The sequence below is a fragment of the Taeniopygia guttata genome, chromosome Z (assembly GCF_048771995.1).
Source record: "Taeniopygia guttata chromosome Z, bTaeGut7.mat, whole genome shotgun sequence".
NCBI classification, from domain to species: Eukaryota; Metazoa; Chordata; class Aves; order Passeriformes; family Estrildidae; genus Taeniopygia; species Taeniopygia guttata.
The window spans coordinates 45,728,550-45,749,884 of record NC_133063.1 but is presented as its reverse complement, the minus strand read 5'-3'; the positions used below and the strand labels follow the sequence as shown (position 1 = coordinate 45,749,884).

General features: G+C 38.6%; 1 protein-coding gene across 23 annotated transcripts in view; it reads left to right on the top strand.

Moving 5' to 3' along the window:
- The window catches only part of UBAP2 (ubiquitin associated protein 2), a 106,715-nt gene that overhangs the window by 20,445 nt on the left and 64,935 nt on the right, over nt 1-21,335 (top strand). For 20 of the 23 annotated variants that reach the window (XM_012577608.5, XM_072921896.1, XM_072921892.1 and 17 more), the window contains exons 2-6: nt 763-902; nt 4,759-4,836; nt 6,460-6,570; nt 10,020-10,173; nt 11,896-11,973. In XM_012577608.5, the coding sequence (XP_012433062.1) occupies nt 804-902; nt 4,759-4,836; nt 6,460-6,570; nt 10,020-10,173; nt 11,896-11,973 (520 nt within the window). In that variant the 5' untranslated portion in view covers nt 763-803. Of the gene's footprint in view, nt 1-762; nt 903-4,758; nt 4,837-6,459; nt 6,571-10,019; nt 10,174-10,542; nt 10,668-11,895; nt 11,974-19,949; nt 20,090-21,335 lie in introns of those variants that run through there. The other 3 variants (XM_030258185.4, XM_030258190.4, XM_072921901.1) reach the window with 3 other exon arrangements.

Sequence of the window (21,335 nt, the reverse complement as noted above, 5' to 3'; positions counted from 1 at the left end):
TTGTTTCAAAGTAATTTTAATATTAGAGAACAAATAAGAATGTAGCTGAGAGCCACAGATGGGGTAACAGTGATGTGTGTGGGGGGGATTTGGGGTTTCTTTGGGGATTCTCTGTTGCTGTACAGTCACAGTGTGTTTAAAGCAGGGTGATACATAGTTTTATAAATTGTTTCTGTAAATATGAGGGAGAATAACACAAAAGTACTGGCTATAGAGGCTGGATTTAAACCTAATAATCATAATTTCTTTTATAAATTAAAGGTGAGAAGTCAAGTTGGAATTGGCCATGACCTCCATGAATGTGCAGGAAAAGCAGTTTGGTTAGTAGGGAAAAGAGGAACTATCTAGTTCATGAATACAGTTTTTTGTAGTCTTCTGAGTGGTGAGCGAAGTTAAATTCCAGGCATCGGAACTAGACAGGAGGTATTTTAAGAAGTATAAGTGATGCAGCTGGAGCTAAAACTTAATCAGAGTAGCCAGCAGAAAAGGCTGTATGTTAAATAACTAGAAAAAGCTGTGATATCTAGAAGTACAAATTGACACAGATCCCAGTCAGCTGATAAAAAGGCTTTCTATCTACTGCATTTCCCCCTTTAGTGTTAAAAACTTCAGTAAATCCAAAAATAGTGTATTAAAGCTGATTTCTCATGAGTCTCTGTACAGAAGCAGTAGTAAAGTTAGGAGTTCAAACTATTGCACTTATGTTATTTGGTTATTGAATCAGTATCCACCTTAACTCATGCTCTTTTTTTTTTCTTTCAGATTTTGTATTTTGTACATACATTGTTTTGTATATACTGTATATGATGACTTCGGTGGGCAGTGAACATACCCGGGGCACTCGGGACAAAATGCAAATTTCAGCCACACAGCCAATACAACCACAGAAACAAGTAGTGCAGGTATGTGCTACTGTATGAACTTGTTTGACTTGAAAGTGAGAATAAAATGATACAAATTTATTCTCTGAGTCAGTAGAAGTTGAAAGAAGATGGGGTGAAAATACATGGTTTATTTTGGAAGATTATGCTTGATTGCTTGCTTTAATTATTCAGTACTGCAGGACAGTGTTAAGTTATTCCTGTGTTCTCTCTAAATCAGTTTTGTGTTCTTCAGCAATGTCTCCTGTCAGTGAGGAATTAGATGCCTGTGTCAGGATTTCTGTCCTGTGACCTCACAGTCCTCAGATTTCATCTCTTCTATCTGCCAACCTCCTGATGCTAGAAGATTTCTGGTCAAGAGAGAAATTTGAATGGATGGGAGAAGCTTCATTAGATGCGTGTTGTGTTCTACAGCATGACTCAGTGTCTCTTCATGTTGCAAAATCCTTAACTTCTTGTGCAGTGGCCCCACCAAGTGAAATGGTCATCCCCTAGCAGACTAAAATTTTCAGTATCTGTTGGATAGAAATAAGTTTCACCCTACTGCCACTGATTCTTGGCAGTAGTAGTTGCGTGCTTGTCTGGGTTACAAAGAATGCAGAATGTTTCTGCTTCTGGCAACTCAGTATTCTCGTGACAGATACATCTCAGAATTTGTCTGGATTCAAAAACTATCTCAGTTCTTTGCTGGCAGAGTGTGTATCTGTATAGAGGTGCTCTACAGAGAAATACTCCCTTCTATTGTTGTTTAGATCAGTCTTCAGTATGGAGACCCTGTTGGTCTGTTTTGCACAGTATTAATCATGTGACCTCAATCCCCTTGCCATCTTCTTGAGTTGCAGCATTTGGCATAGTGGTGTGATTCATGCTAATGCTTGGATTTGGAAAGTGACTTTCAACAAATGAGTTGAATTTAGTTTTATTTTAAAACAACACTGCAGGAATATAGTGTGCAGCCTGGCCAAAGTGATGGCTTCCTCTTTTCCAACATCTTGCAAGACAGCACTGGAGTGGTTTGCCTGGGTTCTCTGGCACAAAGCAGATACAGGCAAATGGGAGGAAGTCCAGTGAAAAGCTGAAAAATTGGTTGTTAGACTGAAACAGAGGAGAAATGAGGGGTGGCTCAGGGATCTGGGTTTATTCAGCCCTAGTAAAACAAAGCAAGTGTGTTCTGTTCAGGTACCTCATGAAAGGGTATAGGAAAGGTAGAAACCAACTCTCCTCAGAGAACAAGTGGCATAGGCTGGAGCACTGGTAATTCCTGCTTTTAAAAGGAAAACCAAAAATTACAAATTATTGTGAGTATGGTCATGGTGTGTCTCTGAGGACCTTTCCAAACTATGGGACTCATTGATTTTAGGCATTAAGACTTTTTTCTGCATCTTGTCCATTTATCCTGCATTATGCATAATACATACTGGTTTGATCACTTCAGTGGAAAAGGTGGTTATTTCATACATAGCAGTTATGTTTTAATGCTCCATATATTTTATTGTTGAGCTATCAGATGGGCCTTTCTGCTTACTCATCAGCAGAAGTCTCTGGATTTACCTGTTTAATCACCAATTATTCATCTTTCTGAATATAGAATAATGTTTTCCCAAATGGATATTCCACTGTCATAATATCACATTGGTCATCATTTAAATTATTTAACAAATTACATTGTGTTTCTATTTTATTTCTTCTGGATAATAAATATGCCATTTTATTGTAAGATGTATGTCTATTACTGTCACTTAATCTTGTATTTTGTACACTTCTGTTTTCTGATAGTTTGAAGTTTTTAGTTTAAAATTTCTTCCACTCTTATACTGAAAAAGTACTATGTCTTGTAAGGTTGAGTAAAGTTCAGGCTGTTTTAAAATACTACTGCTTTCTTAGTCACAATTAAGACTTAATTATGTTCTTGGTTAGGATACTACAGCATCTGTTCTAACAATGGTACCTTAAAAATAAAGAACCACTACTTGCTGGAAGAAAAGCCAGAATTTTTTGTGACACTGGTCTGATGTTTTTGTAGTCATCTTGTGAATTTTGTTGGCTTGTTTTCTTCCGAGTCTTCAGTTCCATCTGGGTGTAATCCACTGGCATAAATATGAGTGGTATTGCACCTACAAGTTTCTAAGCTCTCTGCTTACACTGGAAAACTGAAGATGCTGTCACACATTTGTTATTCTTTTAAAATTGGTATGTTTTTGTCTCCTAACGTGGACTTGAAGAAAACATTTGTTTATGGAAAAAATAAAACCTAGTGGATTCCTGGTTTTTGATAAAATATGCCATCATATCTCTACCGAAGTTATATTGTGTGAATGTTTTTGCTCTGGTGTCTCCAAGAAAATGTCTTCATTTGCTTAAAAGTCACAGTGTGCCTGTGGAGGCTGTAATCAGAGTGAGAAAATGGATCAACAAGACTTAAATTCCTGAAGCCAGCAGACATTTTGGTTCTGCTGTCTGCTGAACTCTCAGCAATCACCAAGAGCAACCTCCTTTGCTCAGAGCACCACCCTGACAGGGCGACTTCTGTGAAAGGTGGAACTGAGGAGTTCCAGAGCAGGCCCTCCCCCTGTTACCCAATGGAGTGACATACGAGGCTGTCAGCATGACAGGCTGAAAAAGAGAAGTAATTCAGAGTGTGTAACTGTTACAATCGCTAATTCTCTTGGAGCATTGTCTCTGAGCACAGATGTCACTTCCCTCAAGGAACTGTGACAGCTGCAGTAACTTTTCAGCAAATGAGCAGCTGGGGGTGTTTGTTGGAGTAATTTTTAGACTCTCCTCAGCATTTATGATTGGTGGCCTCCTCTAAAGCTTGCATTTGTGGTAAACTCCAAAGGCCAAACAGTCTGACCCTGATTAGATCAGACCTTGTGAGGCACAGAATTTTATGTGTGTATCCTGTGAAGTGGGATGGCAAAAGGTGAGATTCAGTCAGCTGCCCAGAGTGAATAATTTCTGTCAGCCTCAACAGCTGCATAGTGGGTCCTAGCTCTCTTCAGTATCAGCTTTTTCTATATGCAGCAGTAGCCTCTTCTTTTTTAGCAGAAGTCAAGTGAGGTCCAGGATCTTGTTGTGCACACTGTTCTTTGGTATTTTCTTGGGAGTGCAGTTCATAGGCTGCAGATGGCACACTATGAAGTGACGTGTGTGATGTGACATCTGTGTGAGAGTTGGTTTTCTCTCAGGGGCAGCCATAGTGTGTTTGGATTTTTTGTACTTCACTGCATCTCTTTCAGTCTCTCGCTTTTGCAAGTTGCCAGTGTGCATTTTTGTCCAGAAACATTGCAGAAGCACCAGATACTTCATCAATAGCAAGTTGCTTTACCAGTTTTCAGAGACCAGTATTTGCTTGTAAAAAAACAGTGCAGCTGTTCATGGGCGAAGTATTGAGACATAACTCAAGACTTTTTAAGTGCTCAATAAAACTACGAAGTCAGCTTGTTGGTGGGAGAGCTGTGGAAGGAGGTGGGAGCAGGGGTCATCAGAGATGTGGTTAATTTAGAGATCTATTGTCAGTTTGTTACAATAAAACTCTTAACACTAGATTAATAGTTCTAAATAAAAGCCAAAGCATTAATGCTAAAATGTAGTCTTCCCTGGTCCTTCGATGTTATTATGTGGTGGTCTTGTCAGTGCAGTGACCTTTAACTGTGTTTCAAATAGATTAGAATGTATTGAATTGCTTCTAATGCAAATAACATTTGCAACTATAAATGGGAATAGTCTAGATATTGATCCCTCCCCCACAGCATCTCTGTGCTTGTTGTGTATGTTCTTTTTGGGAATCCGTAGGAATGAAGCAGGGATACTGCGATACCCTCCTAAAAAATATTGTTACCTTTTGTGTACTTTATTGGATATTGTCTTTTTTCAGGCAACAGCAGAACAGATTCGCCTTGCTCAGATGATCTACGATAAGAATGATGCAGATTTTGAAGATAAAGTGAAACAAGTATGTTTCTTATGGTACAAGTTTTTTTGTCCCACAGTAAAGTGTTCTAGAGCTATCTTACATTTTGGAGTTAGAGCATCTGTTTCTGGGTTAGATGAAAATTTTTCAGAAGGATGTAAGTTTAACTAGGAAAAGGTGCTCTTATTGCACTGTAAAATTTTTACAAGAAATTTTGTGGTAATACAGCTCTGACGATGTAGTTTTCAGTGGATTTTCCTTTGTAGACAAACCCTTAAGCCAAAACTCGTTTGTGCTGGTGTCTGTTCCTCAGTGCATCTCTGTAGTATGGTCCTGATGGTTAATGATTGTCAGAATAAAGAAAGCGTTCAGTTTGTCCACAAGTACATGCACATGAGAAAAATGTCGTCGGTGTAAGCTGAGCTTGTTAATATCTTCAAAGTTTTTCAGGAAAAGTAAAAGTCTAATGATAGCTTAAAGGTAAATCAGGGTGCTATTTTAAAAAATAATCTTACCTCACAGATCCATGTATGCATTAAAATTAAAGATTTAAAGTGTATAAATGAAATCTCTCACTTCCTCTACCATGGTGAATGTTGGGTGTTAGATAATCAAGCTTTCATTACCTTGTTGTAGCTGTGACCATTAATTAAAGCAGTCCTGCCAATATGGGTGTCTGTTCTGTTGTGGCTATTGGTGATTTTGTCCTAGTGACTACATCACAGCTCATGAAGTCTACATACTCATGAAGACTACACAGCTCATGAAGCTCTAGGACTACACCCAGGAGGGAAAAATTATCTTGAATGCATAAATGCAGCAAAGGAGCAGATTTATTGGTTTCTTTTCATCTCTGAAACTTCCTCTGAAGCACTGTTAAATGCTTTTTGTTGTTCTTGTTACAAACTAGTTCGGTTGATGTGCCAAAACTAAAGTCTTGTATTTTTTGAAGCCAAAGGACCCTCATCAATAGTGCTTGTAGCTGTGCTGGTGGGAAGGAGATGAATTAAGTTCTGCATAAAATATGTTTTACCTTCTGCATATGTATTTCTAGCTCATGTAGGTTTTGTTCTTTAGATGAATTTGCTAAATGCCCTGTGACAGATTATTTCTGTCCCACACTCTTCAGGATATACACCATGAGTTCAAGGAGCATAATTCAGAACTAGATCTCCTTAATCAGCTTTGTGACTGTGGTGTGGCCTTATGCTGACATGGATCAAGGGAGCTAGTCTGTCTGAAAGATAATGTATTTCTTAGTCTGGATGGTTTTTCAGGGGGATCTGTTCTCTGCCATGTCTTCTTGTATGTTTTTTCTCACAGTGGGATAAAGAGGGGCAATTTTGGTGGAGAAAGAGATAGGATGATACTGTAACAATTGTGGTCCTTTACACTCATGTACTGCTGCATGTGGCAGCATTTGCTGCAAGCATACAGAACAAAAAAAGTGTGAAAGAGTATTTCCTTGATTACCAGTTAATTTGTGCTTCTTCCTCTCTCATCTGAATCCCAAGCAGATCTGTGAAATGCAGATTACTTCATTCTGGATATTAGTTTACTCTGACATGGTAGCTATGTGCTCTGTTGTAATTTGTGGTCATGTTAGCTCTTACTTTCTTATGATGCTAATTTAGATATTTTAACATGTCTGACTTTTACTGCCAGCTTATGGAAGTGACTGGGAAAAACCAGGATGAATGCATAGTGGCACTACATGATTGTAATGGGGATGTGAACAGAGCAATCAACATACTGCTGGAAGGAAGCTCAGACACGGTAAGATTTTACTTCCATGTTTAACTACTTTTTCTGTTTGCTGTGATTTTCAGTTTCTAGAAGGACATTGGGGAAGTCATGTCTCAAAGGTTTTCAATTTCCATGTCTCCATTTGATTTCTTTTGAAGGAAATGAAAGCTAGGGCAGCTTCTCTACTGCATGCATACCTTGGAGAAGGCTGAATCTGGAAAATGTTGTGGGTGTTCAGCTGATCTATTGCAGCGTTCCTGTGCTTTCATTTATATACAGCAGTTGTAACTGCAGCAGAAGTCAGTGCTCCCTCAGATACAAGCCTGTTTCTTGCTGCAGGTTTTGTAGTTACTGTGTAGACAGACCCTCCTGAGGCCTGAGACCATCACAAAGGTCAATCTCTGTAAACTGAAGGGCAGGCAGGTATTTTAAGTTATGCATGTTCTGTAGGTGTGGGTTGCTGGTATTGAAGTTGTAGGAGGTGTCCACATCTGCAGGTTGCACTGATAATACTACTTATGGCAGGAAAGGATGCAACAAGTAGTTGCTTCTTTAACTGTGATGCTCATTTGCATTATTTAATTGAAAAACAGGAAAAGGAGACTAAACTATGTGTATACAACAACAAAAAATGTCACTTAAAAAGTTGAACAGTGAAAATTTTTAATCGAAGGGATACAGAGAAAATGTGTTTTACTGCAGTTGAAGTTTTTGCTGGAAGGATTTCTTACAGTTTGTCTTAATAAATTAGATTCTATTTCATCTAAGTTGGAAAAGTAACCTGGACTTCCTTTCTTAATGCTGAACACTCAGTATTTCCTGTCATTTGTCAGGATGTGTACTCTGGCTTATTGTTAATGAGGAAACTCACCCCTCACACACCCTCAGTCTGGGACACACACTGTTACGACTGAGAGGACTTTCTTTTCTATCCGCTTTTCATTTTTTATCAGAACTGAGGTCTTCTAAAGTAGAGGAGAGCATTTCACTTAAATCTGTCTAAATGTGCTGTGTTCTCTTATATTTTTCTTATTTGCCATTTTTTAGTTTAAAGTAGTTTTCTGGTTGATAGAGAATATTAAATCCTTTAATACTTTAGTAATTTGTTGTAGCTGATCATGACATGGAAAAAGGTTTCTGAACTCATTCATTACCTACAAGCAGTATTGATATGTTCTGCACTTTTGATAGGTCCTTTTTAACCCATTGCTCTCTGTAGACAAAATGCAACATAGAAACAAATAGAAAGAACTTGAAGGAGTCAAGGAGGAGGGAGTATTAATTGATGGGTGTGAAAAAAATGTATTTTTGAAAGTTTGTGGGTCTCCAGTTGGAAGGATTTGTGGACATTATACTTCTGAACAATGGAAGGCCATTATACTTCTGAACAATTTAACCATGGATTTGACGTGAATTGTAAGCTGAGGTACTGCAAATTCTAAATGCAGATTTCCAACTCTTTCTAGTCTCACTCTACTTTGATGAACTTGCAGTTTTTTTAAACTTCGTTTGAAATATGTGTCCATTCAGCTGAAGGAATTTGAAGGGCAAGGAGGGATAGTTAAGATGTGTCTTTATAGTTTATTTGGTACTCAGCCAATTTTGTCTTAATCTTTTTTTGTTTGCTTTTGGGGTTTAAAGCTGATCCACAAGCTGTAAGTGTGTGACTTTGTCTCTGTAAAGACTTTATTTTTGCAGCAGTTGTAGCAGTCTGGCTTAGGGTAGTCAGAGGCTTGTGTATGAGTAGAGAAGGGCATGTTTTTTTGCCTAAGACTTGTATTCATTTAACTTTTTACATCCATTTTATGCTCAGTTGTGTTTTATTAACTAAACCTTTGAAGATAGAACAAAATAGACCTTTCAGATTTTTTTTATTTCCATGTAAGGACAGACCATTCTGTTGCAGGTTTTCAAAGGTCAGACCCACTACTATCATTTGGGTTGGCTCAGGCATTGTCAGCTGAAATTGTAATCAGTTACTTCCCTTATGAAGAGAGACAGCTCAATGGTTTGTGATAGTGCTCAGAAGTAGCACCATCCTCTGTCTTAAAGGACCTGCCTGACTTTCTCAAGGCTTTCTTCAAAATTGTACTGTGGGAAAGCATAGATCTGATACTTTCTAGTCATCTTTTTACTGATCCTTCCAAAGTAATTTTAAATCTCACTCAGGAGAGGCTGCTTCCTCTTCAGTTTGCAACCTTATCCAGTTTTGGGTGTTTCCTGAAATGCTATAAGATGTTTTGGCACCAAGCCCATCAGTGGATTAGTGCATTGTGAACTCTACAGACTTGGCCTCACAGATAAAGTGATGGTGTTCAAATGTGTTTAGTTTCATACCTCTGATCAGCTCTGGCTGGGCTTCATCGAAGTTGATTTAGTCTACTGGTGGTAGAACTGAAAATTGATTTCACCCTTCTTTCTCACCAATGCCATGCTGAAAAATAAGAGAGTAACCATTCTCTTTGCTCTTATTCTCTCAAAGGAAACTCTGTAACACTCAGTTTGTAAACCTGCTTTCTTCATTGCACTGGTTTCCTAGGCAGCTTGAGCTAGCTGGCCATGGCCCAGCTCCTGAGGGCTACTGAGTTGTTATTGGTGGAATTGAGAGATAAGACAGGACTTAAAATTACTGATAAACAACCTTTTTTGTTTGATGTAGGTGCCTGTCAGATGTCATACTAAAGTGCTTTACAACAATTTGTATGTGCAAATGTTCTGATATTAAATATCTTACTAGAGCTGTAAGCTCCTAGAAATGGGGACATACATGTAAACCTCTCTACCATCTTCATGATTTGCAAATAATACCTTTTTTTCTTCTTACTTGCTTTGCAGCTATTGCCTAATAAACTAGTCATGCAATTGCATAATATATAAGTTGCTTAGGTATTCTTGGCAAGTGTTTTAGTCATTTTATTTGCAACTCCTACAGATACTCCTGTGGAGCTAATAACATCCTTGAATTTATTTTAAAGACTGAGTTTAATATTAAAACAGAAGCCTGATATCTGGACCTTGATCCTGTGTCCTGTTTAGACATAGCTTTTCCTGTGTTTTGCTATGTTTGATGGTCTATTAGGAGTGGATGGTCTGGCTTATGATCACTTCTCCCAAGATGTTGTTTTGCAATTCTGTCTTCTGGGACTTAAATTCTAGTGTGCCTGTTAGTTGCTTTGCAGATGTTCTGTGTTACAATAGTATCCAGTCTTCCTTGAACTAGTTAAAAGTCCATTATAGCCAGAAATATTTGGGGTTCTCATATTCCGTAAGGCAATCAAACTTAAGAAATGTTTCTTTCTCGTCTCTTTGCAAAAATACAGCATGTACTTCCATTTATTTGAGTGTAGTTTGCATATGTGACATTATGCAAATACCTGTGTTTTTTTCCATGAACTGGAGGGGTGTGGGGTAGAAAGCGTGCATTGAGAGGTGTCTCCTCCTTTTTGACTTTGTGTCTAAATTCTATTCTATCCCAATAGACTTCTTGGGAGACTGTAGGGGGTAAGAAGAAAACCCTTGGAAAGGAAGGTTCAGAAAACAAAGAGAACAGAGAGAAACGAGGGGACAGAGAAGTGAGTCGTGGACGGGGAAGTTCCAACAGACGCGGAAGAGGAGGCAGCCGTGGACGAGAGTGTACGTATAGGGATTAATCTTTAAAGATTGAGACACTTTTCTTGCAGCTGGAACTGACTGAGCTAAGAGTGAATGCTTAATGGAGCGAAGTCCATTCATCTGTAGTTCAGCGTTGAAGGGATTGTAACTTGTTTGTGCCACAGGTATGCTTGATCTGTCTATGTGACTTGGTTTTGGGATGGTATGTATTTGTTCAGAGACACTCAGTTTAATATAATTCTCTGTTCTTGTTTGATTAATTGATCTTGTACAAATTGCTGTTCTTCATGTAAGTTTTAGAATTGACTCTTTGTAAGTCTGCTTGAGAACAAGTATGTCACTGCACAGCTGATACACTTTTTTGTTTCTTTTAATGAAAAAATTATCCAGCTTTGACTCCATCTCCTTTTATGAGTGGGAGAACCTGAAGATGTTCTCATCTTCTCATAAGGGGAATGAAAACACTGGGATGATTATTAATCTCTAAATATATTTCTCACATAAATCAACCAAAGGTGAGTTTCTGCAACAGAGAAAATTCGTTGTTAGTTGAAACATTTAAAGCTTTGCTACAATTTCAATAATACATTGTACAAAAGCAAATGGATGTTTCCAAGTTAAATAGAGTCACAATAGATCATGATCGGATACATGTTGCTTTTTGTAGCTAAATTTTGGCAGCATTCTCAAAGCTGTGCACATTGTCTGTATTGGCTGTTTGCCACACTGATAGATGAGAAATGAAATCAGAATGGATACAATATGTTTAGCTTTGCACTTATAAGCAGGAAAAATATTTACAATATTAGGCAACTCATCTTATTCATAATTGGAAGATAGCCAGCTATTTTTCCAATATAGATGTTGTGAATTTTTGTAGGATAAAGTCAAGATGAAAAAATGTTAATACAACATGGAGCTGGACTTGAAAAGTATAAATTAGATCAATCAAAATGAAAGCAAAGGGCAATTTTTTTTTACCAGAGACAGATGCTGCCTTTCTCTTTTTGTAAACTGGAATTAAAGACATTTCAGATGGTTACCAGATCTTGGTATTTTCTTCCCAACTTTATGTCCAAGCATTTTTGGTTTTATTTTTGCCATTAGGAGAAATGCAGTACAAAATGTCATCAGTGAATGTTTTGAGAGGCCAGTTTTGTTGGATTTTTCTTTCTCCTTTAAGCAGCCAGCCATATTTCAAAGCACCTTGTCAGGAGTTTCCCACAAAACACTTAGGTTGCAGACCTTTTTAAGTGCCTTACCTTCACCCAGTCATCATCCCTCTGCTTTAAATACAGAGGAGAAATCTGTTTCCAAGCTTCCACAGGGATGCAGTATGGGCAGAAAGGAGAAGAGTTGGTGTTACTTTATTCGATGTTACTTTAAGAGTTGGTTATCTTTTATTTTTTCACTGTCATCAACCAGTGCATTATCTAGGAAACAGAGAATGAGGCAGCTGCATTTCCTATCTCATTAAATAATGTAGGCTGCAAAACAGGGCACTTGTAGAGGTTTGTCTCCTGGGGGACTTTTCCTTCTTATATTTTGCTTCCTAATTGACCAGTACAAAGGAAACATAACTTGCTTCTAGTGAAGCCTTAAAGAAGGGGAATGAATCAGATCTGCTGACCACCCCACTTGAAAATTTTGCCTTTTGTTTTGAGGGGTTCAGGTTAAGCAAATGACTGTACTGTCTCAAGTACCAGTTTCTAAAGCTTCTCTTAAGCTGTCCTCTCTCCACAGTTAGAGCTGAAGAGAATGGAGTGGACAACAGTCAAGGAGACAGGCCTTCAGACCGTGGGAAACGTGGCCGTGGGAGAGGTGAGATGGTGACATTGTTGTGGGACTGGCACTGTTTTCATGTCCTGAAATGGAACTCTTCCATTTGTTTCTTTAAATGCTTTTTCTTAATATTTTTTGTTTATCCTTTGATTCCATACACACTTCAGCCACCTTGTATTTGGGTACATCCCACTTCCTTACCCTTTATCGTTTCTTGATCTTGGAACAACTTTAAAAAAATTGACAGAAATCACTTCTGTGGTAATTTCCTGTGTGGCAGGCTGCTGTGCACTGGCTATGGAGAGCTGTTTTCCCATACTGACTCATGCCAGCCTCCTGTGGGTGGGAGTGTGGGGGGTTCTGCAGGATGTACTTCAGCAGCAGGAGAGCACAAGATTCCATCTGTATGGCTCTTTGGGAAGGATTTGATGTACACTTGTAACATTTCTTTGGGGTGGCTCTAGTTGTCAGGCTTGCCACTTTGTCTGCTTTTGGTAGCCAATCAGAGAAAGAATAAGCCACCTTAGAGACATTTTGCTATGAAAAGGAATTTGACATGGAAGAGGTGATGAGAACTGTGGAGAAGGAATACTGTGTAGTTTTAGGTACAGCTCCAGTCCTATCATGTAGAAGAGGTGGGATAATGGATTGGATGTGTAATCAGGTGATGTGTATTTGAATTGGATTTTCACTGGTTAGGGTGGAAAGAGGCTTGTTTTTCCTTAAAGTCGGAGGAATGAAAATAAGTAACACATATATGGTACAGATTATAGGTGGATGAGTGAATGAAATAAGTTAAACTGATATAATTATAGCAGAACTAATGTACTTAGTACGTACTGTCTGACTCAAGAAAAATTCTGCCTTCAAAGGACTCCTTTCTCTTGGGAGTGTTGGGTAACAAGGCATTCAGAGACAGGTGCATCCAACTTCATTGTCTTCAGATCTGCATCTTGAAGGTGTGCAGAGATGCAAAGAAGTAATTTCCAAAGGTTTGTGTGTGAAAGTGCCTGTGAATCATCAAAAACCCAATGGTGTGTGCAGAGAAGTAGCTCTACAGGGCAAGGTGTGGTATAGTCCACAGCTGCAATTTTTGGTATGTTAACAGTTTACACTTCCAGTAGCTAGAATGCAAGTCTTGCAGTTACTTATTTTATAAAATAATAATTTATTTTCAAATTAGAAGTGTAAAAGCAGGACTTTTTAAAAATGGTTCAGTAAAACTTAGAGATTAATTTCAAATGCAGCGTTTTTTTGCTTTAACCTTACAAACCATACACTGGTTTTGTTGCAAAGCTGTAGCTTTCTAGATGAATATCGTGTATCTCAGACTTCATAATCAGATCAAACTGACCTGTCTAACTGAAGAAATAGAAACTTCAGGGAGTTTTTGTTCATTTGCTTCATGTACATAGTTTTATTATATGTCTCTACCAAATATTTTAGACTGTACTGTAAGCAAAGTATATTAATGAAGTGTCTGTGATACTACAAGAGCATCATATTACAAGTGTGTGTATTCCATGGCAGGAAATACCTGATTAATTTTACAGTGCAAACCCTTGAAATCTTCAGGGAGTTTTGGAAATCTGTGTAATTCAGTTCTTATCTTTTAAGGGATATGCAGCCTTTTTCTTTGGATATTAATAGAAATAATAATAAAGCTTCCTGCCAATTCATTCTGTAGTCTTTCTTTTCTGTTACACAGAACAGTCAAATGAGAGATAACATACTTCAGCTGAAAGTAAACAGATTGCTAATAATCACCACAGAACCCATTTTTAGAAATGTTTCTTGCAGTGTGTGTGTAGAAATCTAGGCACTGGATATGAAGTAAGGGCTCAGCTAATTAACTGAGCAACACACTATTTTAAGCTACCTTCTCAGGCAGGCATTACCTTACTGGCTGCCTTCTAGGAGATTTGATGGACCATCATATATATTAGTGCTTCATGGTACAAAAATGTAATTTAAAGGAATGATAAGCAACTGAAAATAGCTAAAACGGGATTGACAGAGAGGTGATAGTGTGCTGTTTACTGAGAGGGAAAAACCCTTATACTGAATATTTGATATTTGGTGTGTAAGGCACTAGCTTTATCTGGCAGTAAATCTTCCATTAATGACCATGTCATGTTCATTGTAACTTCATAGGGTAGTAGGTACACAAAGTGCAAACACACTGTGTGCTGGTATGCAGGGCGTCAGGGATTTGAAGCATATACAAATCATTGCCTGATTAACAGAATGCAAAAATATATCACAACGTGTGTAATAGGACACATCTCAGCTGTAACTAATCTAAACTAAATCCTTGCTTGTTATACTAAGGGTGTAAACTTGTATTGATGTCAGGGAATAACTTGTTTTAAGATGCCTTCTTATCTGTGCTTCTTTTCAGAGCCAAATTTCTTGCATGAGCTTAATTTAAATGTAAGAAATGCTGTAATGGTGATGAGCAGTAATGGCATCAAAGTGATTATATTTGTCAGTATAGCAAGGATTTGCAACTGTCTAGAATGGAATCTCCTGAAGAAATTGAGGCAGATGGTTATGTCTTTAGGATTATCAGCTATAAAAACATTTTCTTATTTGTGTTTTAATTAGCTGCAGTGTTGTATACAAGTTGGCAAACTTTACAAGCACAGGTTGTTTTTAAGCTGCTGTTTTCTAGGGTTCTTGCATTTTCAATTTTAAGTACAGGTCTGATTCTCCCAGTTCCACTACTTCATATTGAAAAGGATGCAGAGAAAAAGAAAGGGTGTAGAGCTAGAAATGGCTTTTGAAGGTACTGGGAAATCTGCAGTTACGGGGTGTGGGGAATAAGTAGTCTAGGATTTTTCTGCCTGTGAGAGAGGACTGAGTGGGTGTATGGTAGAGCTCTGTTAAACTTCTGTGGGGGCATCAATTGATCATGCCAAGCAAGTATGCAAAAGAGAGTATATTAAATGAGATCAGCAGGTTACAGCTTCAAGATGAACATAAGAGTTGGTTCTTCATACATGTAGTGAACCTGAGGAACTCCTTTCAGTAAGATGATGTGGTGTAGGAAATGTATACATAAAAAGACTTGGCAATTTCATCCTGAAAAAGAACCACAGGCAAGAAAAAGAAAAACCACCGAAGAATTTTGTACGCAAATTATCTTTGACTAAGGAAGTCAAAGCAACAAATAGTTGAAGACCAGGAAAGCATCCAAAGAAACTGCTCTGTGGTTTCAGTTCATGTGATCTTCCCTAGATATCTAATTGACCATGGCTTATAAAGGAATAACAGGTAAGTAGGCTTTTGGGCTTTTTTTCCTGATTCAGCATAGAAGTTGTTATAGACTCATATATAGTAATTCTCCTGGTTTGCAAAGGCAAGATAGATTTGTTGCTTGCACTTCTGTTTATCTCTTTACTTCGTTATTCCAGAACAACATGAGCATGCTATAAATGTGGGTTCTGCCAGGTTTTGTTTTTTTTTCCCCTACAAAACAGATATAAAAATAAAAGTAAAAAATGTTATGTTTTAATTCCAGCTCTTGTTTTGTCTGCCGGCTGTATAGGAAAATAAAACAGTTCATCCTTTTCATAGATACCTGATTATAGTCCAGTTTGTATTCTTGAGCTCTTTTCATTGTTTTTAATGTAAGAAGTATGCTATCCTTGAACAAATGGAGTTTCTGTATCTAGAATTGCATGTATAAACATTCTCTTGGTTCAAAAGCTTAGCCCAGTTGGCACAGAATGTGTCTTGGAATTTTTTTGCCCAAACTAAGGAGAATGTTGGTGGTTTTTTTTTTGTTTTTTTTTTTTTTTTTTTTTTGTTTTTTTTTTTAAATATGAATGTGGAGCATGTTTTGACTTCTGGAAGTCAAAATTTGAAGTTTGTTTAGTTTTGCTGTGGCTCATTCTGCATTCATTAAGAAACTCTGTCATGTACTTTTTCTTTTTAGATTATTGTAGTTGAGTTGTAACAAGTCAATTGTTTTCCTTTAAATGTAATTTTAGACTTGAAAGTTTTCAGCATGAATTGTAAAAATGCTTTCTAGGATAAATGTAGTATATAAAACTGGTTAATTGCTTCTAGTTTTATGGTGACTAATAAAGGCAGAAGTAATTTGAATTATTAAATCCAGCTTGGGTGTTTGTTTTGGTAGTACGGAGTAACCTAGAATACAAAATTTCTGCACTTCACCTTCTTATCTCTTAAGGCTTAATATGCCTCTGTCAATTTGGTTCTGCTGGGAGGATGGCTCTGCCAGAGTAGAGACCAGGGCAGTTCATTACTGTGTAGTCAGAGATAAGCACAAATTTAGAGCGTTGCTTGCCCTTCCACTCTGTGTTTCCTTTTTCTTGCAGCTGTTCTTCAGGCTATTTCTTAACCTTGGAGTAACTTCCTTTAATTTAAACTCTGAAAATCTGTTTAAATAGTTGTGCACACACTGCACCTGTGTTGCAGTGGAAGGATTTAGGTCTAGAATACTTGATTTTCTGCAGAATAGGTTATGGGCTAGTCCCATCCGAGTTGTGCTTCCACACACCTTTCTTGTGCTGCCATGAAGTGTGCATTTGGGGGAAGAGATGTTTTGAATGTGAAGAGCAATTCTTGCCATGCACTGATGGTACCTGCGTGGAGAAGTGATTATGTGATGAGTGTTTTGAACTCCTAGTGGGTTTTAGTGAAAACAGAAAAACTTATCTCCTACCTGATTGGATATAAGTATTACTCTTTCTGGAATTCATTCAGGAGAAGAAAAATACGAAGAGTTAGGCAGCAAGTGACAGTAATAAGAGACTCCTCTGAGAGGTACAGAGGCACTCTTTTGGTGACATGCTGTGCTTTCAAGAGAAGTGCACTGCTTACCAGGGGCTCTTAACATGGATGTATCTGAGACTACCAGGCTTCTTGTGGTCTGCTGAATGTTACTTCCTGCTGTTGTTTCATGTAGGTGCAAGGGGTACAGCCAGGAGCAGTCTGAACAGCATCAAGGGAGATTACAGAGCTCTGGGTGTGGCCACAAGGCACTCTGTAGCAGCTGGTTTTTGCAGGTAGTCTTTTCATCCATCCTCCAAGTCAAAAACTAAGTGGGTCAAAAGGGCCAGTTGTATTTGGAGAATCAGCAGGTGGTTATAGGCCTTGCGCCACAGCAGGGGATTTCACTTCTTAGACCAGGGGACTCTCTTTGAAAAACCTGGTGGTCTGGGGACTGATGTGTTCCATCTGTCAGGGAAAGGTACAAGCATCTTTGGTCATCCTGGCTTCATGGAGGAAAAGTTGCACCTGACTGATCTGATATCCTTCTATGAAGGAGTGATCATAACAATCAACAAGGAAAGGCTGGCATCATCTATCTGGACTTCTGTAAGGCCTTTGACATGGTCACACATTACATCCTTATCTCTACGTTGGAGAGAGAGAGTGATTTGAAAGGTGAACTTTTTGATGGGTAAAGAATCGGCTTCATCCAATTAGTTAGATGCATCCAGTTAGTTGTGGTTAATGCTTCTATGTCCAGATGGAGACTGGTGAAAGATGGTGTCTCTTAGGGCTCTGTCTTGGAACCAGTGCTCTTTAATTAATATTTTTATCACTGACGCAGTGAGATTGAGTGCACCCTCAGTAAATTTGCAGATGATTCTAAGCTGAGAAGTGCAGTTGACACACCTGATGGATGGGATCATCCGAAGTGTCTTGGACAAGCTTGAGGAGTAGCCCATGGGAATCTCATGAGGGTTAACAAGACAAAGTTCAAGATGCTGTACTCAGGTCGGGGCAGTCCCAGGCATAAATACAGACTGGGGAGAAGAACTCCTTGAGAGCAGCCCTACAGAGAAGGACTTTGGACTTTCTACAGATGAAAAGCTGTCAGGAGCTGGTGATGTGTGCTTGCAGCCTAGGGAGCAAACTGCCTTGTGGTGTGGTGAGGAATGTGAAGTTCAAGGGCAGCCTGGGCTGCAGTGACTGTGAAATGGTGGAGGTTGAGATCTTTGGTGCAGTGATGAGGACACATAACAAGCTCACTGCCATGGCCTTCAGGAGAGCAGACTTCAGCCTCTTCAAGGATCTGCATGGTAGAGTGCTATGGGATAAAGCCCCAGAGGGATGAGGGGCCCAGGAAAGTGTGTTAATATTTAAGGATTCCTTCTTCCTTGGGAGCAATGCATCTTAACCAAAAGAAAGACAAATCTACCCTGACTGCATGGATGAAAAGGAGCCCATGGATAAACTCAAACACAAAAACGAAGCCCAGAGAAGGAGAAAGCAAATAAATGTAGCCTGGGAGGAAGAGAGAAGTGAGATTGTCTGACCAGCCAGGGTTCTGAGTGGGAATGTTAAATTTGTATTGTTGGTGATAAAAGGAAGACAAGGGAAAATGTGGGCCCTCTCTGTAAGAAAACAGGAGACCTGGCTAACTGGAACATGAAGAAGCTGGAGGTACTTAATGACTTTTTGTGCCTTGGTCTTTTTCCACAAGATTTCCAGCCATATGAATTACAGAAGGTAAAGACAGGGGCTGGGAGAATGAATAACCATCCACTATAGGAGAGGATCAGGTTTGAGACTCTTTGAGGAATCTGAAAGTGCACATGTCCATGGGCCCTGACAAGATACATCTGTGGGTCTCCAGGGAAGTGGAAGAGGAAGTGGCTAAGCCACCATCCATCATATTTTAGGTCCCACTGATGAAAAAAAAGGGAAGCATAACCTCCATTTTAAAAAGGGGAGGAAGACAGACCTGGGGAACTAGAGGCCAGGCAGTCTCACATCTGTGCCCGGCAAGATCGTGGAGCAGATCCTTCTAGAAGTTAAGGGACTTGGAAAGTGTGAGATGATAGATGACAGGCAAACTAAACCTCACAAAAAAAAAAAAGGAGGTAGTCAACATGGTCTATGTAGGCAGCAGAGTTTTTTGGTGGCTTGGCGTAAAGGTTTTCTGGCATTTATCAAGGTGGGAACTGGTTTGGAAAGCTGATCCAAAAGTAAACAAATACTGTTTCTGGATAGTTATTTGGTGCTCATTCACTGGAAAGTGCAAAACTGTCAGTGCACAAAAGATCATAGCTTATGATCACTGATGAGGAAGACCACAATTGTAGTAGTTCTAATTTAAATGTGTTTAAATTACTGTGGGATTGCATGCTTAGTATTTGGGTTCCCACTCTGAATTCTGAAAGCTTCATTTACTCACTGACTCTTTAGTCGCTGTTAAAAAGCATAAAAAGTTTGTAGATACCCTGTGGGCATTCACAGTTGTTTTGTGACTAACTTTTGTCTTCTGTTTTAAGGCCATTTTAAAATTTTGATAGCTGAGAGAAGTAGCTTTCTTGGCATGAGAATTTAAGGATATGCTAGTGGTCTGGTTGTGTCAAAGAGAATATTAACCCTTTCCACTGGCACCTTGCACTAGTGACCATGATGTATGATATCCTGTGTCTGAGGTGGTATTGCAGTTGTGAACATTCACTGTCCCATATTCTGAGTTAATTTTTCATGTGTTTTCTAACTGTGAATTTAGTATTTTGGTTTGGTACCCCCTTTTGCTTTCATTAGAAAGGTGCTTTTGCATTTGTTGATAAAACTCAATTCTAGTTTTGACTGAAAGCATAGACAGCATTAAGAAGTTAAAGGAATCTACTTGAAATTCAAGTTCAGAATTATCTTTCAAAGTGCTCTGGTATGAAAAGTGCCTTGCTGGCTAGTAGTCTAAGACTGTGCATGGAACTTCAGGAGCAGCATTTTTTCTTTTTTGCAATTTCTAAAACTGTTGCTTATTGATGTTTTTAGTCAGTACTTTATTGTGCCCGTTATGAGAACATATCTTATGTATGCCTGGCTTGCTAAAACATCACCTTCTCTTTAGTATGCTGAGGTTGTTCCTTCAGGCCTTTGCATTTGAGATACTGGGGTTACTTACCTCCTCTATTAAAGTCTGTTTCTTCTTTCATGACACGTATTTCAATTATCTCTTTGTACTTTGTCTGTCTCACTCAAAACTCCTTCTGGTTGACTGTTTCTGTGTTTTGCAGCTCCCAGTTGGACTTGTACCTCAGGCTGTCAGAAAACTGTTGATCTTGCTTCTGCACAATTTCTGTAAATGGTGTTTAATGCTCTATTGATAGCGATTGAAAGTAATTTTATTTCATGATGGCCCCTGCTATGTCCCCAGGTAAACTTGTGTAGCTGGTTCTACTCTTAAAAAAACTTATTGGACAAAAGGTTAATCCAGAGTGCTCTGACTTTGGCAGAGGATAGCAAAAGAGTAGGTAGGCTGAGCAAAAGGTTCAGCAGCCAAGTTAGAGGCACTTTGGTACAGTGGGGTTTGGGCCACTGTTGTTTATGGCAAAAAGCACATGGGCTCGGTGTGAATAAATACTTGTAAACTTTTTTACAAGTATTTAAAGGGTGGCAAATGCCAGGTTGCACCAGTTGCTGCTTCTTTCCTAACCTCTGTCTGCCTTCTCTCCTACCAATTGTGAAAAGAGAGCAAAGAAGGGAAGATAATGTAGAGATAACAGAGCTGGTCAGTGTCAGACTTAAGCTATTCTTTGTTCTTATCCCAACAAAATTCTGTGTGTTGCTGGATGGGAATCTTTCCTCTACTTTGATGCTTCTAAGAAATCTTGAAAAAAGTAGGTCCAGAAATCTCTTTTATCACTTAAACAGTGAACTGGGCTAAGGGGAAGAATGAGTGGTGAGAGCAGGAAACACAAAGTCATTAAAGTAGAACCTTCCTAAACTGTTACCATGTCCTGGAGGTACTGCTCTTGCTCAGTTGGGGGATCTTCTGAAAGTAAAAAGTAACTCTGATCCAACTTTGAAAATTCTGTCGTGGGTAGTTCTAATCTATGGGCATCAGTGTTTTGGTGATTTAGGATTATAATTTTTGTGTGCTCTGGTAAATTTGCAGTTGCTTGGTGACTTAAAATTACCACACAATTTTGTCATTAAAGTAAACATTGTTTTGTTCTCTGAGTGCAGCTCTTGACCTCCTTCTGTTCTTGTAATACAAAATAATATTCTTACCCTTCCTCAAAGAACCTGAACAAACTGGGTAAACCTTACATCCCACCCCTAAAAAGGTGGGGAAAAAAATCTATGCAGATAGATTGCATATAAGAAATACTTGGTAGACATTTGCTTTGTGTATACTTGAGTAACACAAAAATTTTCATGCCTTGTTGACAGTATACTGTGTGCAAAAAATAAGCTATTAATTGTATCAAGAAGCCCATAAACTGTGTCTGGTAATCAAAATTTGAGAAAGCAAATACTTGTTTTTGTTAAAGCAAATGTATATTTTAGTGAATGATAACAAGGAAGATAAGTTATTTGATTTAGGTATTTTCCTGTCTGTCGCTGTGATGAAGGGTGAGGCAGAAGTAATGTGCGATCAGAGATTGATAAAAGCACAA